Source organism: Saccopteryx leptura, chromosome 3 (genome assembly GCF_036850995.1).
Source record: "Saccopteryx leptura isolate mSacLep1 chromosome 3, mSacLep1_pri_phased_curated, whole genome shotgun sequence".
NCBI lineage: Eukaryota > Metazoa > Chordata > Mammalia > Chiroptera > Emballonuridae > Saccopteryx > Saccopteryx leptura.
Window position 1 is genome coordinate 116501993 of NC_089505.1, and position 18751 is coordinate 116520743.

Here is an 18751-nt window from a genome sequence, read left to right on the forward strand (position 1 = left end):
AAATTATCTTGCACAAAATGGGTACTCAAACCTGTGAGCTCCCTCTATTCCTTCCCTTTTAAAGACAACCTACTTATTAGTTTCATCTTATAAATCAAATTTATAATTCAAGGAGACGAATTATTATCATACTAACAATTTTCCCTAACTCCCAAGGTGAAAATCTATCTTCATCCTTTGGCAAGCTGCCACTGGGACAGCAGGCCATTAAGGGCACATTGTGGATTATTTTCAACTGTAATTGTACTTTTTTCTCTCTTGGCAATCATTAGACTTAAAAAGAAAGGTATGACCACAGCATCACAGCCTTCTACTGATACTAGTCTCTATGCTCATTAGTAAATCCTCAAAATCATATTAAAAACAAGCTTAAATACCTGAAGAATGTCTAGACATTAAAAGGCAGGCAATACCATGTTCATTGCAGCACTGTTCACAGTGGCCAAGACATGGAAACAACCAAAAAGCCCTTCAATAGAAGACTGGATAAAGAAGATGTGGCACATATACACTATGGAATACTACTCAGCCATAAGAAACGATGACATCAGATCATTTACAGCAAAATGGTGGGATCTTGATAACATTATAAGGAGTGAAATAAGTAAATCAGAAAAAAACAAGAACTACATGATTCCATACATTGGTGGAACATAAAAATGAGACTAAGAGACATGGACAAGAGTGTGGTGGTTACCAGGGGTGGGGGGAGGGAGGACAGGGGGAGAGTTAGGGGGAGGGGGAGGGGCACAGAGAACTAGATAGAGGGTGGCGAAGGACAATCTGACTTTGGGCGAGGGGTATGCAACATAATTTAATGACAAAATAACCTAGACATGTTTTCTTTGAATATATGTACCCTGATTTATTAATGTCATCCCATTACCATTAATAAAAATTTATTTAAAAAAAAAAATAAAAAAAAAAAAAATAAAAAAAAAATAAAAGGCAGGCAATAGTAATTGAACTAAGAATTATAAAAGGGGGCTATAATATATGTGTATCTTTTCTTCTGGGCATAGATCTAAAAATAACTTCAGGATGTTTTCGGAGAGAGAGCCATCAAGGCAGGAACTACACCCACTTTTCAATTTTATTCTAGATTTTATTGTACTTAAGAATTAGTAACGCCCTGACTTGCCTGTGGTGGCACAGTGGAAATGACCTGGAATGCTGAGGTCGCTAGTTTGAAACCCTGGGCTTGCCTGGTCAAGGCACATACGACAAGCAACTACTACAAGTTGATGCTTCCCACTCCTCCCCCTCTTCTCTCTCTCTCTCTCTCTCCTCTCTCTAAAATCAATAAATAAAATCTTTAATACTAATAATAATTCCTCACATTTAAAAAAAAGAATTAGTAATGGAAAACAAAATTAATTGTTAAAAGAAAGTCACCAAATCCAAATACCCTGCTATGCATCTTTGTACTTTATCTCATTTAATACTCCCCCAAAAAACCTTATTTTTTCCATGTTGTAAATAAGAAAACAGTTTTAGAAAAGTTTAAGAATTAAAGTAAAATCAGAATATAAGAGACAATATGCACTAACTAAAGCTCATTTCCCTGAAAATAGTTTAACTGCCTGAAACAATGGTCAATTTTTTATGGTAAGAATTAGTACTGTCTAGCACTTAGCAACTGTTTCTTTAGGATAAAAACCTCATCAAGTGACATGGCTGGTAAGTGGTCAGCCAGGCCAGCTGAGAGAAGGAACCAGCTTTGCACTACTCCATTCATTTTGCAGTCTGTGTCTGTGCACCCCTTGGAGCTCTGCAATACAAAGACTGCTTGGTTTGTAAGCAATGTCAATTAAGCATCTCACCATAAAGCACCAAGACCTATCTGAAGAGCAACAGATTTTCAAAACATCAGGATAAGAAAAACGCCTTCTTCTTTGCAAAATACCATCATAGAATAAGATACCTGGCACAAATTAAGCAAAAAATGAAAGAGTGGGAACATTCACTGAATACTTAAATACAAGGTACCAGACTAGGCATTTCATATTTGTATTCTCACTAGGACCCTTATAACAACACTGTATACCAGTGTACTTTCATTTTTAAAGAAAATAACAAGACTAAAAAAAGATAAGTTATACATCAAAAGTCATAAGAGCCATAATGAGATTCAAATCAATGCTCTTTCTTCTATACCACTGAATCATAATAGACTACAGACAGACTGTGTACTTCATTCTCCTTCCAAGGACAGCTGATCCTTGAACAACATAGGTTTGTACTGTGTGGGACCACTTACATGCATATTATTTTCAATAAATATACAGTAAATAGTATTTTCTTTTATAAGATTTTTTTTAATTTATACATTTTAGAAAGGAAAGAGAGAGAGAGAGAGAGAGAGAGGGAGAGAGAGGGAGAGGGAGAGGGAGAGGGAGAGGGAGAGGGAGAGGGAGAGAGAGAGAGAGAGAGAGAGAGAGAGAGAGAGAGAGAGAGAGAGAGAAGTGGTGGGGGAAGCATCAAATCATAGTTGCTCCTGTATGTGCCTTGACCAGGCAAGCCCAGGGTTTCTCAAACAAGCAACCTCAGTGTTCCAGGTCGGACTTTATCCACTGAGCCACCACAGGTCAGGAACTAATAGTATTTTCAATCTCTAGTTGGGAATCCACAGATGTGGTGCCTTGTTTTATGCCGTTTTACATGAAGAACTTAAGCATCTATGGATTCTGGTATCTGAGGGGATCCTGGAACCATCTCCCATGGATCCTGGGGTATGACTGGGAGTCAAAAACCAAAGATTTTCAACTGGGGAGGATGGTCTGGAGCCTCTAACATCTGCATTGTTCAAGAATCAACAGTACTCACAAAACACTTGCTTTCCAGAAGGACAAAACAAGAGTTAAAACCAAAACCTACAAGGGTTGCTGAGTTTGCCTGCATTGCCATAATAAATTTTAATCAAAAATGTCTCCAGGTCAATCCATGGACTAAATGAGTTACAACTATAGCAGTAGAGCAAGGAAACATAAAAGCAGAAAGATAAAAGAGGGTTGGTTGTAAATACAGATAAGCCCCCAGATAACAAAGAACAGATCTTAATTCACAGTTAGCCAAACAGTCAGGAGACAAAGACTTACCAGAATTACAGGATACCTGCTGTGGGGGTGGGGGTGCCTGATGTGTTAACGCCTGATGCTGATGGTTCGAATGATGCTGCATGTGTTGATGTGGAGAGGGGTGTTGGGGGTGAGGGGACTGGAGCTGGCTGTGTGGCTGTGGGTGTGGGACTGGGTGCTGGGGACGCTGCGGATGCTGTGGTAAACCGTGTGGTCGATGGGGCGGGTGCGGAGACGGCTGCGTGTGCATCTGCGGGTGAGACAGTGAGACCTGTGCAACTGAGTTACTGCCCGTGGTGTTGAGGCCACTGCCGTGACTGTTGGACAGGCTGCTTTGGTTGCCGTGTGGGTGAGCGCTCACTGTACTGCCAGGAGAATGCTGATAGGAACACGAAGTATGGGACTGTTGGGAAGTTTCAGAAGGGATGTTCATCAAACCTAAAAACAGAAAAAGCAAGATCATTTATGGTCAGATCTGTTGTATTTTATGACAAGCATTTGCAAAATTATTCAGACAGCAAAGGTCTATGTTGTCAAAAGCAACTTTGGTTTAGTTTAACAAGTGCTAATAAAACATCCACCATACACTGGGCTCTGTAACTGAAAACAATAAGACCATCACTCCCTGCCCTCGAGTAGCTTATGGTGTAGTGGGAGAGAGACACTTAAAGAGATTATGTCCAACATTAAGTACTAAGGCAAGAGTACACAGTGGAGACACACAGACTCTGCTTCCAGCCTGTTCAGGAAAGAAGGGGCTGGAGATATAGAGAAGCCTTCCCTGAAAAGGCAGTATCTGAGTTGAGTCTCAAAAGATGAGTCAAGACTAAGCAAAACAAAAGGGCTACCTCCACTATTCTTTTTCATTACTCTTGTGGGACGTTCTTGAGATACAGTTTAGGGGTTAAGACTGCACACTTTACAGCACCAGAAAGTAGGAATTAAAGTCTCTGCGCTGACCTTGGAAACTCTGGGAAATTATTAACCTCTCCAAGCCACAATTACCTCAACTAGAAATGTGTGTGATAGTATCTACATCACAGAGTTGAAGATAAAAATGTCATGATGCAAGTGCAGGCTATAGGATGAGTTCAGTAAATGTAAGCTGTTATGATGATCATGATCATGAGTAGACTTATTAAACACACATTATGGCATTTCTGGCCTAATATTAAACATAATGTATGTTTGGTTTGGAGGTAGACATTTTAATAAATCTATAGCCACATTTGATTCTTTAACTAAATTATTTTCATATCCTCAAGGATGGTTCATACCATATTTTGCTGAAAAAATACCCCAAAATTTTACTATATGAAAAATAAAATCCTGTGGCATAGTATCAGTTTATAAAAGAATCAAACTTTTAAAACAAAATAAAATTATTCTCATACTTGTTATTAATAGTAAAATTATATTTGAATACATTGTAAAATAATCTTAAAACTTGGTAAGTTAAGGTTTCACAGGTACAAGAGGTAATAAAAGTTCTTTCATTGGCCCCGGAAAACTGTCACTGATAGAGTATCTATAGAGTTATTATAGTAAGATGAAAGAAAGCAGTTATTTCATTATCTATTTCCAATAAAGTCCTAACATTTTAAGAGGAAATTCAAATATGATCCATACCAACATTTCCAATCCCAAATTATTTTAAAATAAAATAAAACAAAGTATCTTTCAGAAACCCAATATGTAAAACTGATAAATAAATGTAAAGTTGTTATATTTGAAGTCGGGGAAGGAAGCCTGCTAGGTCCCCCTCCTTAACTGCATACTTCTATTCCCCGAGACCTAAGAACTCCTAAGAGAAAACTCTGAAAGCCAATAATCTAATCTAATCATCTTTATTGTACAAAGGGGGATGCTGAGTTCTAGAGGGATGGTGTTAACTCAGCTGACTTTAACCAGGACTAGAACCCAGAATTCCTATCAATGCTCTCTTTCTCTCTCCAGAATCCCTATCAATGCTCTCTTTCTCTTTTTTTAGTTTGATGATGGGCCTCAGAAATCCTCACTACTCTTATTTCAGAGCCAGTATTCTTTTTAATATGAGCACCAAGGTTGGGTTTGCTTAGCAAAGTCTTATATTAGTTCTTTTTGTACTTTTATAGATAGAAAATTTAAGATAAAATATGAAAAAAATACATGAATCTTTCTTTAACCAGAAAAACCAACTTCCTATGCAAACTATTGATAACCATTAATATATAACACTTGTATATAACATTAACTCTCATAATCTCTAACAATCACAAGTATTAAATTGTAGACTCTAGAAAGATTTTTGTCTAAAATATTTTGTTTACTGCTGTGTAAACTCTCTGAGTTGTGGTATAAATGTTTCATCTCTCAAACAAAGAAACTAGGAAAAACTTCAACAGTAGTGTTCCCAACAATGTGTGACCAGTGTTCTTTGGGGGAAAAACAATGTGACACCTTGATGCTATCATATGAATCTGACTAAAATTAAACCAGCAGCTAATTGCCCAGTAACACGAAATAGCAACTAACTAGCATTTGGTTTACATAATACTGTACCTCAACCAAAATCACTTTTAGAATTAAAATCTGACTTAAATATGTTGTATAAAACAAGGACCCAGAGCATACTACTAACCAATGTGTTCACTTATGAGTACCATACATGAAGTTACAAATTTGGTGCTACCATATTCCATAGTTTTATCTGTTTGCTAATACCAGTCAGAATAGAAAGGCTAGGCACATCTATCCTTGTGGTCTAACATTTACCACTAAAACGCTTCACATGCCAGACATCCTTAATCCTGGTAGCCTTTCCCACATGGCACAGATCAGAATTCTTCAACATAGTGCCAAGACACCACTAGCAATCAGTGAAATAGGCATGCAAGATTAAATTCATCTGCCATTCTTGTGCTGTGATACAAATATACAGAGCATAGTAAAGGCACAATGAGCATTCAATACTGATCATCAAGATAATGTTCCAAGATCAAGGAAATATAACAGCTAAGAGAAAACAATTCTTAAAAGAACATTTTACAATAAAATTTACTTTAGCAAAAGTATTAAAAAAAAAACCAAACCTCACCTTGTTGACTAAGTGACTGCTCAAAAACTGACTTATAAAGGCTCCGAAATGAGGCACTGAGATCTTCAAAATTATATTCTGAGAAAAGTAGTTGTTTGTCTCGTTCTGGAAGGTTGTACTGTGGCTGCTGCTGAGGAGTTAATGACTGAGAGACTGGTTCTGGATGGTTTGTCACCTAACATTAAAAGAAAATACTACTAATTTAGTAGCTCTATATCAGAATTGGTTTGTTACACAAAATATATAACTGAAAATATTAAAATAGTTTCTAGTATCCAAAGGAACTATTTACTTTCCTGTCCACGGTTTTCCCATCCTCTGTTTAAACTGGGCACACATCAAGTACACCACAAAATTGTTAACTTGGGTCTTGAAAAACCACAGAAATCTAATCCAACCTCCACAGAAGAGGAGAAATAGTTCAAAGAAGGTAAATGACTTTCCCAAGATCATACAAATAGGTGATGAGCTAGGCCTGAAACCCTTCCAGTTTCTGTAAAATATTCATCTTGATTTCTATATAAGCAATTTCATCTCAAACGCCACTATATTATGAAACTACTAACATTTCTCATTCATATATTCAATTAATCTTTATGTATTTAAATTCAAATACTGTAAGTACTGTGATCAGTTTGAGTGGCACTGCCCAGAGCAGCAAGGAACTTCAATACACCATTTCTAGGGAAAATTTTTAACTAAATGAAACTGAGGAGAAATGAGAAATGAAGAGTAAAAGACAAAGGAGATTCTGAGGAAAACAAAATACAAACAGGCAAAAATAGGTTTACAGTTGTTCATATGGAAAATAATATAATACTTGATAAATAATAATACAAGAATAAACTCACAACTGTAAATCTACTTTTGCCTCACCCTATAGATGAAGAGTTTGAGGAATGTTAAGGAGAGAAAAGCACCATAAACATCTCTACAAGATAATAATTATCTTTGAAGGTAGCAAAGCTAAAAATAAAAATAAAAAAGATCAACTTATCTCTTAAAAATTGTATCAGCCCTGGCCGGTTTGCTCACTGGTAGAGCATCAGCCCAGCGTGTGGAAATCCCATGGTCAATTCCCAACCAAGGCACATCAGAGAAGCGCCCATCTGCTTCTCCACCCCTCCCCCTCTCCCTCTCCCTACTCTCTCTTTTCCCCTCCTGCAGCCAAGGCTCCACTGGAGCAAAGTTGGCCCGGGTGCTGAGAACGGCTCCATGGCCTCCACCTCAGGAGCTAGAATGGCTCTGACCGCAACAGAACAGCACCCCAGATGGGCAGAGCATCGCCCCCTGGTGGGCATGCCGGGTGGATCCTGGTCAGACACATTCGGGAATCTGACTGCCTCCCTGCTTCTAACTTCAGAAAAATACACACACACACACACACACACACACACACACACACACAGATTGTATCAATGGAGTAGTCAACTACCATCTGTTTCATGCTTTAAAAATTAACATACAAACACTCACTGTAAATTTATGCAGCCACTCAAAACAATGTTCACAGGGAGTTTGTAAAAACATGGAAAAATATGAATTCTGTGTAGGAGAATGGCTCTACCACTGGCACTCTGGTAACGATGCATGTCTACACACAGGCCACATAGGCAAGACTCAATGGCAGGACAACCTAAGCTTTGGTGGAATACTGTGGTTATCCTGAAACATGGGCTGATGACTGGTCTTATAAGGGAGCAAATTCTCATCCACCACTTCATCTTGCAGGAGGCAGCCAAGGGGCAGTTTCCTGTTCACCTCTCCATCTTGCAGGAAATTGCTTAGAGACAGTTTCTCATCTGCATCACCCTTTTCACTGAGGCAGGGGCCTGCCTAGCTTATTCCTGCAGGGTACAGCTGCAGTGTGGAATCTGTTCCTCTACTACAGTGACTCACCACATGTGGGGTCTGTCATCTGGCTCCTCTGACTTGGGGTTGTCCTGTGGGATATGATACCGTACTGATGTAGTTTATACTGTCTGTATAAGTAATAAAAGTGTCTCATTGCATCTGAGCTCACTGTCCCCTTACAGGCTCAACCTATGGACATGTGATAAGCCCAACTAACAGTCAACACACTGTTATTTAAGGAGTGCCCAATGACCAGCTGGATATCTGTTGTTAAATGGAGGGGAAAAGCAGTTTACAATGTCTAGCTTTTAAAAGGAGTTCAACCCTTCCACGTGTACTGGAGTAACAGACATGTTTGTTCTTACCTCTGTTACCTAGTTTTATAAATGTTTTTAAATTATTTCCTCTTATTATATATTGTGATATAATATAAGGACTCCATGTTCTTTAATTTCTTTTGGTTTCAATATTTTCTACATTCAAATTATTTTAAAAGCAACAAAATCATTAAATCTTCAGTTTGTTTTGATGCTCCGCTGGTCCTTTTATATCATGACTTTCTCATTAGTGAGTGCTTTTGATCATCTCTTGATCAGCTATGTAATTATTTTCAGTAAGAGTACATGAAAACAAGTGTATAATGCTTTTTTTCTTTTTTGAGAGTCAAGAAAGAAGGGAGAGTCTGACCAGGTGGTGGCACAGTGGATAGAGCATCGGACTGGGATTTGGAGGACCCAGGTTCGAGATCCCAAGGTCACCAGCTTGAGCGCAGGCTCATCTGGTTTGAGCAAAACTCACCAGCTTGGACCCAAGGTCGCTGGCTCAAGCAAGGGGTCACTAGGTCTGCTGTAGCCCCCTGGGCAGAACACATTTGAGAAATCAATCAATGAACAACTAAGGAACCGCAACAAAGAATTGATGCTTCTCATCTCTCTCCCTTCCTGTCTGTCTGTCCCTATCTCTGACTCTTTATCTCTGCCACAAAAAATAAATAAATAAATAAACAAACAAACAGGCTTATTTCTAAGAAAGGAAAGAAAGAAAGAGAGAGAGAGAGAGAGAGAAATAAGAAAGAAAGGAGAGAGAGGGTGAGAAGCATCAATTCGTAGCTGCTTTCACTTTAGTTGTACTAGTTTAGTTGTGCAGATTGCTTCTCGTACGTGTCTTGACTGGGGCCATGCCAGTGTCCCCTTGCTCAAGCCAGCAACCTCGGGCTTTTCATGCCAGTGACCTTTGGGCTCAAGCTGGTGAGCTTTGGGATCGTGTGGAAGATTCCCCCACTCAAGCCAGCAACCCCACACTGATGAACCTGCCTGCACTCAGAGTCAGTGACCTTGGGGTTTCGCACCGGCAACCTCAGCATTCTGAGTCGATGCTTTATCCCAGGAGTTGGGAAACGTTTTGGCTGAGAGAGTCAGGAATGCCACATATTTTAAAATGTAATTCCGTGAGAGCCATACAATGACCCATGTACGTTACACATTATCCAATAAAAATTTGATGTTGTCCCGGAGGACAGCTGTGATTGGCTCCAGCCACCTGCAACCATGAACATGAACGGTAGGAAATGAATGGATTTTAATACATAAAAATGTTTTACATTTTTAATGTTTTTTTTAAATTAAAGATTTGTCTGCAAGCCAGATGCAGCCATCAAAAGAGCCACATCTGGCTCGCGAGCCATAGGTTCCCAACCCCTGCTCTATCTATGCCACCACCGGTCAGGACAAAGTTCTCTGGCTTCACATATGAATGAGAATTTGGCTGGGAATTCCAAACCTATTCCCTAAAATTTTGAGTAAGGTATTCCATTATCTTCTAGCATTTAGTATTATGGAAGAGTAGTATGATTTGTGTTTCTCTAAATCAGCGGTCCTCAACCTGTGGGTCGCGACCCCGGCGGAAATACATAGGCGACCCCTGTGTTTTGGTCGTTCAACCCCCGCCGGGGTCGCGACCCACAGGTTGAGAACCACTGCTCTAAATGTATCTTATTCTTCTCCTACAGTATTTATATGATTACTTCATGAATTTTTAAAATGTCATGACATATTCAGATATAGGTTTTTCTCCCATTAACTTTTCCAAGAATTCAGTATCCCTTTTAAATTGTATTCTTCCTGAAGACGGCCTCTGGAACCAGCTATTCTAGTTCCTACTTCAAGGACACCTCTCTCAGTGTTCCACATGTGCTCTCTTCTTTTATGTAACTGTTATTTATCTGTTTCTTCTGCATTCTGGGAGCATATTTTAATTCCCTCTTCCCCAGAGCACTGATAACAGTTTTGCAGAGTCACTTTTCTTTTTACCTACATTTAATGAAACCTTTAATTCTGCTCTCTGAGTTTTTGCTTCCTTTGTATTATTTTCTTGTATCAGCACCCCCAACCCCGCAACTCTGTATCTTTGTCCTGTATAAGTTTTTACCTATTTATTCATCCTGGTGAGTGACCTGGTGACATCAAATTTATACCAATTAACAGTGTGGTGTGTGGCTCTTGGCTCTGTTCTGTCCACTGGGGAGAAGAGTTGCAAGATGTGAAAAGTATCAGATAACCCAATGGTCATTTTCTTATAACTAGCAACCAAATCAGCACAGTAGCAAGCGTACTCACACAGGGCCCTTTACAGCATAACTTCGTTTTCCAGACAAAAACTACAAATACAAGACTGGTTAACAACTGGATACCAGGTCATCCTAACCTTGAGGTCTGTGGAATCCCCTTCTGAATACTTACAGCCAGAAAATAAAAGGATATACACATGCATCCTCTAGTCTCCTTTACTGATGGCTATAAAATGTCATCACATATAGCTTTTTTAAACTGAGGTATCTCTTTCCTATTCCAATTGCATATCACTTGGACACAAAGCACATGAAATAAAGTAAACCAAAATATATAACATAGTACAACCATATATTTGTACCTAACATGGTAAAATATAAGTACCCAATTAAAACACTATCAAGGTAGAAATCTGCTCTACTTATCTAACATCATTACTTATCTAAGCTAATGATCTGATAGTGACAAATACTCCTCTTCACTTTTTATTTGCATTTCAATTATGTTAGGTTTAGTTTTAAGCATTAAATGAGTACTCAACAAGCAAATTAACTTCATCAAAACTTACCGGCGTGTAACTATGCACACTTCCAACGCTGTTCAAATTAACAGATGCCAAACTCTGGTCTGAGAGACTGTTGTTAAGGCTACTGCGTGGACTATCACTACCATCCTGATCAGTGTTGTACAATGTTACCTAGATTGAAAAGAAAAGCAACATTGAATACTGTAGGTAGTTCCTACTATAAAAGTACATTTTAAGCAACTCTACAAAAGTACAACTAGCTGGGATATGAAAGAAGGCAAATACTTTGTGGTCTTTCCTTTGGTGCCTACCTACCCCAATTCCCTTCCCTTCACTGCTAAAGCCATGTTCACCATGAAATAATTTACTCTCAGACTACAGGACATATCCTATCCAGAGATTAAAAAATTCAATTTAGTATCAGGTAAAATTAGTTCAATATTTGGTAAGAGGGGATTATAGATTTTAAATATTTTTACAATGCATAAATTTATTTTTATTCAAGCTTTAAGCAAAACTGTTCTCTATTAAAATCTTAGGCATCAAAAAAGTACACAAAAATAGAATTTAAAAACACTGAAAACTGAAAAGTTTTCTATGTAACGCATTTGCAAAAAGTGATCTAATTTTTTAAAATAACAGTAATATGTTAATATGTATATGCATTAGACATGAAGGGCTATGCATACACTGTTAACAATGGTTAACTAGCAAGGGCAGAATATTTCAGGAGACATTCATCCCTGATAGTACGTATTTTTACAATGCTTAGAGTTTGTTTATAATAAGCATCATTTTTAATTAGAAACAAACAACAGAGATATTTCTAAAACTAGCCTAACTATCCTTCAAGATTCTTTTCAGATGCTAAAAGCAACTTTGCTTTCTATGCTCTTACTTCTGTGGAAAAAACTAGGTTTTATCAAATTTTTACCCAATACTAGACTGTTGGCTCCTTGAGTCACCAGTGAGTAATCATAAACAGCATAGTGCTTTCTGCTCAATATACAACTAATAAATATTCACTGACTTTAATAATCACCTGAGCTATCACCACCCTTCTGTCTGTGCTAAAATGTAGTATGCTCAATGCCCACAAACATTTGCTCAAAGAGAATGAATATGCTAAAAACTAGGCTTATATATGCTTCTTTCTATACTTAAGACAAAACAAAACTGTCCCACAGTCAAACTCACATCACCTAGGAATAATTATGTGTTTAGGAATAAGAGAAGAGAGTAAAGTAATACCCCCCTTACCTAGGTTCAGACACCCACGGTCAACCACAGTCCAAAAATATAAAATGAAAAATTCCAGAAATAAACAATTCATACATTTTAAATTGCATGCTGTTCTGAGAAGCATGATGAATTCACACTGTCCCACCTGAGATGTGAATCATCCCTTTGTCCAACATATCCACACTATACATACTATACAAACAGTACAGCAAACTATTTTAAGACCACATTCACCTAACTTTATTCCAGTATATTGTTATAATTTCTATTCTATTATTGTTGTTGTTAATCTCTTACTGTGCCTAATTTATAAATTAAATTCATCATAGTATGTATGTATAGGAAAAAACATAGTACATATAGGGTTTGGTAATCTCAGGGGTTTCACATATCCATTGGGGGGCCCTGGATAAGGGGGAGGTAGGTACTCCTGCAGTTTAAAAAAATGAGAATAAAGAAAACTGGCAAAGATTTTTTTTCTGATACATACTTCCAATGTAAATTTTATTTTTTTTTAAATCAACCTATGGCCTCATAGGAATAATCAGAAAGCTATAAAACAATACCAACAAATTACAAGCATCCTATGGTCATTTTCTTGACTGCTCATTCTCTTCTGTCCATGCTCAGTTACCTATCACTCAGGGCAGAAATACTCGCTGCATTGTCACTGGGAAAATCCTAACAGTTTATTTTATTTGGAAGGAGGATAAACATTTTTATTAAAATGTAACAGAGAGAGCCTGACCAGGTGGTGGCGCAGTGTATAGAGCGTCGGACTGGGATGCAGAGGACCCAGGTTTGAGACCCCGAGGTCGCCAGATTGAGAGCAGGCTCATCTGGTTTAAGCAAAAAGCCCACCAGCTTGAACCCAAGGTCGCTGGCTCCAGCAAGGGGTTACTCGATCTGCTGAAGGCCCGCAGTCAAAGCACATATGAGAAAGCAATCAATGAACAACTAAGGAGTTGCAACGCGCAATGAAAAACTAATGATTGATGCTTCTCATCTCTCGCCGTTCCTGTCTGTCTGTCCCTGTCTATCCCTCTCTCTCTCTTTGAAAAAAAAAATGTACCAGAGAGAAAGTGAAGTATACAAATTACTAGTATATTTATTACAAAATGGGTACATTCATATAACCATCTAGATCGAAGTATAGACCAGCAGTTCTAAGCTATGATCTTAAAACTCTCTTATAGCTCTAAAAATTGAGAAGTCAAGTATCTTTTATATATGTTGATTATGTCAAAAATTGGCATATTAATAATTAAAACTCAAAAAATGTTAAATGTATTAATCAATTTTAAAATAACAATTATAAACCCAACTATATCTTAACAAAAATATTTTCTGGCCCTGGCCGTTTGGCTCAGCGGTAGAGCGTCGGCCTGGCGTGCAGGAGTCCCGGGTTTGATTCCCGGCCAGGGCACACAGGAGAAGTGCCCATCTGCTTCTCCACCCCTCCCCTTCTCCTTCCTCTCTGTCTCTCTCTTCCCCTCCCACAGCCGAGACTCCATTGGAGCAAAGATGGCCCAGGCGCTGGGGATGGCTCTGTGGCCTCTGCCTCAGGCGCTAGAATGGCTCTGGATGCAACAGAGCGACGCCCCAGAAGGGCAGAACATCGCCCCCTGGTGGGCATGCCGGGTGGATCCCGGTCGGGCACAGGCGGGAGTCTGACTGCCTCCCCGTTTCCAGCTTCGGAAAAATGAAAAATATATATATATATTTTTTTCTCCCAATAAATAAGTAAAATTAGAAAATCAAGAGTGCTATATTGTAAAAATCTCAATGCCTGGTTTAATGGGAAATAGCTAGATTCTCTTATCTGGTTCTGTATTCCATCAGTTGTTTCCTTAGAAGTATAGAAAGAAAACCCAGTATCTGTATCTATATAGATACATACACCCACACTTTTCAGATAATTGCAGAAAGTTTTTGATACTATATCAAAACATGATGTGACAATTTTTTAAAGATTAGTTATAATGTGGAATCTGAAACCGTATCAATAAATTTTTCATACTGTTACATTAAAATACACTGTTCTACTTTGTTCTCTAAATCATTTATCCATACCTGACTTTGTAATGTTATGCATTGATTACAGTATATGGAAAATAATGGGTCATTAAGTTATGGAGATCTTTCAAGTATTGAAATATTTCATTACTGTTGGGCAGATAAAATAGATTATGCTCACTTTATTAAAGATGGCAGTGCCCACATGGAAGCCCATCGCCCAGGTGATATTAATGTGTGTTGGGGGCGGGCTGTGGGCAGGCAGGATCCTGGTAGCCTGGGGCTGCGTTTTAGGACTAAGCCTTTCCCACTCTTTTTGATGTGGGGTGGTACAATCCTATCATGCCTCAGATAAGTGACTTTGTATTAGAGACTTCCCTATTTGTATATTGGATCAAAGGTTTTGATTTCTGCATTATAAAATGGGGGCAGACCGGGAGTTTGCTCTCTCTCTGTTCCTGAGATTAGCATTAGAGGAGAGAGCAGAGAGGAGAGCAGAAAAAGGCCACGTGGAGAAGGCCAGGAGAAGCAGCCAAGATGGTGGAGTGCTGAGTGAGAAGCCAGTTTGTGCAGTTTGTGCAGGGAGAAGGAAGGAGATGGGGAACAGAGGTGAATAAGTCTGGTGAGCTAGAAACCTTTGATTCTAGGAAACTCGGATAAGTCAGTAGCTTTGTGAGCACTAAATGAGTGGGTTTTGGAGCCCAGTGTGTGTTTTTACTTGCCCGCCGGGTGCAAGCTGGGATTAAAGATGATGGCCCACCAGTTTTTGACTCCATTGTTTCTTTACCGTCTGTCCGAATCCAATGCAAACCTGCATGGGCCAGGCAGTTGTGATGCTGGCTATGTATACTGGCCTTACAATTACACAACATTAAAACATCACATTAACATTACTAATAATTGAGTAAAAAAAAGTCTGTAAAGACTAGGTAACTATCAGACTCGCTGTGGTAAATAAGTTTTCAAACTTCTATTTTTTTGCTTAAAAAGCTACATTTTATCATTGGCAAGAAATATTGTCAACTGTTTTTTCTGAAGTGACAGATTCACTTTGTATACTTTCAAGAAAAATTCTGCCGAACACCCAAATCTAAATAACCAGCTTCAGTTGTTCTTCAAGTAAAAACAATGATCTGTGAACAAAGCAGCTAGTTTAACATCCAACTCAATTACACAAATGCTCTTCCTTAAAGCAACCTTTGTATTTCAATACATGGTGAAAGTATTCAGTGTGTCCATAAAGTCATGGTGCACTTTTGACAAGTCACAGGAAAACAACAAAAGACGATAGAAATGTGAAATCTGTACCAAATAAAAGGAAAACCCTCCCAATTTCTGTTGATGTGGCAGCATGTGCGCATGCGCAGATGATGATGTAAACAGCGGAGCAGCCCACGGCCATGCCAGTCAAGATGTGGATGGTACAGAGGAAAGTTCAGTGTGTTCTGTGGCTCGCTAAATTCAAATCTGTGACCAAAGTGCAACATGAATATCAGCACGTTTATAACAAAGTGCCACCACATAGGAATAACATTACTCGGTAGGATAAGCAGTTGAAGGAAACCGGCAGTTTGGTGGAGAAACCCCGTTCTGGTAGGCCATCAGTCAGTGACGAGTCTATAGAGGCTATACGGGATAGCTACCTAAGGAGCCCTAAAAAATCTGTGTGTGAGCCCACATCGAAATGCACTGAATAAATATGAAACTGGGAGAGTTTTACTTTTATTTCGTGCAGATTTCACATTTCTATCATCTTTTGTTGCTTTCCTGTTTACATCATCATCTGCGCATGCGCACATGCTGCCACATCAACAGAAATTGGGAGGGTTTTCCTTTTATTTGGTGCACCATGACTTTACAGACACACTGTACATACTGCCCATTTCATCACACAGAATATTTAAAAAGATCTACAGCTAAAGGTCACAACTTAAAAAATAATTTTTCCTACTTCAAAGATATTCTTGGCCCTGGCCAGTTGGCTCAGTGGTAGAGCGTCGGCCTGGCGTGTGGAAGTCCCAGGTTTGATTCCTGGCCATGGCACATAATAGAAGTGCCCATCTGCTTCTCCACCCTTCCCCCTCCTTCCTCCTCTTTATCCCCCCCCCACACCTGAACCTGAAGCCAAGGCTCCATTTGAGCAAAGTTGGCCCGTGTGCTGAGGACAGCTCCATGGCCTCTGCCTCAGGCGCTAGAATGGTCAGGCCACAGAGGAGCAACACCCCAGATGGGCAGAGCATCGCCCCCTGGTGGGCATGCCAGGTGGATCCCGGTCGGGCACATGCGGAAGTCTGTCCAACTGCCTCCCCACTTCTCACTTCAAAAAAATACAAAAAAAAAAAAAAAAAGATATTCTTATGTAAAACCCCCCCAAAAAAATTTTTTAGATCCAGTGTGTGGCAGTGAAGACTACCCAGTAGTCAGAAAGCACTACTTTAATTTGTGCTAACATTTACATATTATTGCTTTTGCTCCATTAGTGAAAATAGAATGCAAATCATATTTAAATATTACTGTAAAAAAATTTTGATCTCAAAGAATCCCAAAGAAGGTCTTGCTTATCCAAGTGTCCAGACCACAGAACCACTAATACAAGCCATTACCAGCACTCCAGAAGGCCCACTCATGTACCCTCCTAATCATCATTCATCAACTAGTCATTATCCATCTCCATTCTTCTGTCACAGGTAACCATTATATGGACTTCTAGTACTATTGGTTTTCCTATTTTTTAACTAAGTATAAATGAAATCATACAATGTATACATCCTTTTCTCTCCTTCTGCAATAAATATAGATTACAACAAATTGTTCATTATTGCGTTGCTATCAGTTCTAAATCTTGATTACTTCGTTCTTTTTTATTTTATTCTTTTTTTCATAAAATTGAGAACTTTGTTTTAACATTAATGTTTATGCCTGGGATTGACTTTCGTGAATGGAAAATCTGATTTTCCATTAATCCAGTAACATTTATTGAAAAATATCATGAATTCCAGTCCATAAGTCTGTCTATTCTTATGCCAATACTACAATTTCAGTTACTGCAGGTTTACTTTTGATATTTGGAAGTACAAATCCTTTTATCTTTAGTATTTTCTTCAACTAGTTTGCCATTGGATTCCCATTTATATTTTACAATCAGCTGGTCATTTTCTATTCCCTTACCTTTCTCCAAAAAAGTATTGTAAAATTTGGTTGGGATCATATTAAATATCAATTCTATGTATTTGATTTCTTTGCAATATACTTCCTTGGTTTTGCCTCAGTAATTTTTATAGTTTTCACTGTAGAGTTTATGTTTTATTTAATCCTTGGTGTGTGGGGTTTTTTTTTATTATTAATTTTAATGGGGTGACATCGATAAATCAGGGTACATATGTTCAGAGAAAACATCTCCAGGTTATTTTGACATTTGATTATGTTGCATACCCATCACCCAAAGTCAAACTGTCTTCCGTCACCTTCTATGTGGTTTTCTTTGTGCCCCTCCCCTACCCCCACCCCCTTTTAGTTTTTCTTAAGTGAGAAGTGAGGAATTAGAGAGAATGACTCCCATACATGGGATACACCCAGCAAGTCCCCTACTGGGGCTCTGCCTATCTGGGGCCATTACTCCACTGCTCAGCAAACGAGCTATTTTAGCACCCGAGGCCAGGCCATTGAACCATCTTCAGAGCCCAGGGCCAACTTGCTCTAACCAAGCCATGGTTGTGGGAGTGGAAGAGATAGAGGGAGAGAAGGGAGAAGGGGAGGGGGTTGAGAATCAGATGGTTGCTTCTTCTGTGCACCCTGACCAGGAATCGAACCCAGGACTTCCACATACCAGGCTGATGCTTTATTACTGAGCCAAGCTGCCAGGGCCAAACCTACTATTTTTCTTTTCTTTTTTCTTTTTTTTTTTTTTTTAGGGAGAGAGAGGAGAGAGAGACAGAGAGAGAGAAGGGGGGAGGAGCTGGAAGCATCAACTCCCATATGTGCCTTGACCAGGCAAGCCCAGGGTTTCAAACCGGGGATCTTAGCATTTCCAGGTCGACGCTTTATCTACTGCACCACCACAGGTCAGGCCCAAACCTACTATTTTTAAACCTATTTTTGCACCACCCTGTATTTCACTTCTACACATTATAAACTCACAGTATGTTATTTTTGCTTTAAACAACCTTTTAAAGAGATTTAAATTTTTTATGTTTATATACACCCATGTAGTTATTCCTCTGCGTAGATTCAAATTTCCATTAGGAACTTCAATTACAAATATATTAGGTTGCTTGAAGTTATCCCCACAATTCACTAATGCTCTATTTACTTGTTTTTACAGCCTTTGCTATGTGTTTCATTTTTAATAATTTTAATTGCTGTATCTTAAAATTCACTAATCTTTCATTCTATA

The 18751-nt window shown here is 38.8% G+C and overlaps 1 protein-coding gene across 3 annotated transcripts in view; it reads right to left on the reverse strand.

Moving 5' to 3' along the window:
• FOXJ3 (forkhead box J3) overlaps nucleotides 1-18751 on the reverse strand; it is a 170203-nt gene that overhangs the window by 17418 nt on the left and 134034 nt on the right. For all 3 annotated transcript variants that reach the window (XM_066376019.1, XM_066376016.1, XM_066376018.1), the window contains 3 exons: nucleotides 11143-11271; nucleotides 6154-6328; nucleotides 3099-3515 (listed from right to left, as the gene is read on the reverse strand). In XM_066376019.1, the coding sequence (XP_066232116.1) occupies nucleotides 3099-3515; nucleotides 6154-6328; nucleotides 11143-11271 (721 nt within the window). The remainder of the gene's footprint in view (nucleotides 1-3098; nucleotides 3516-6153; nucleotides 6329-11142; nucleotides 11272-18751) is intronic.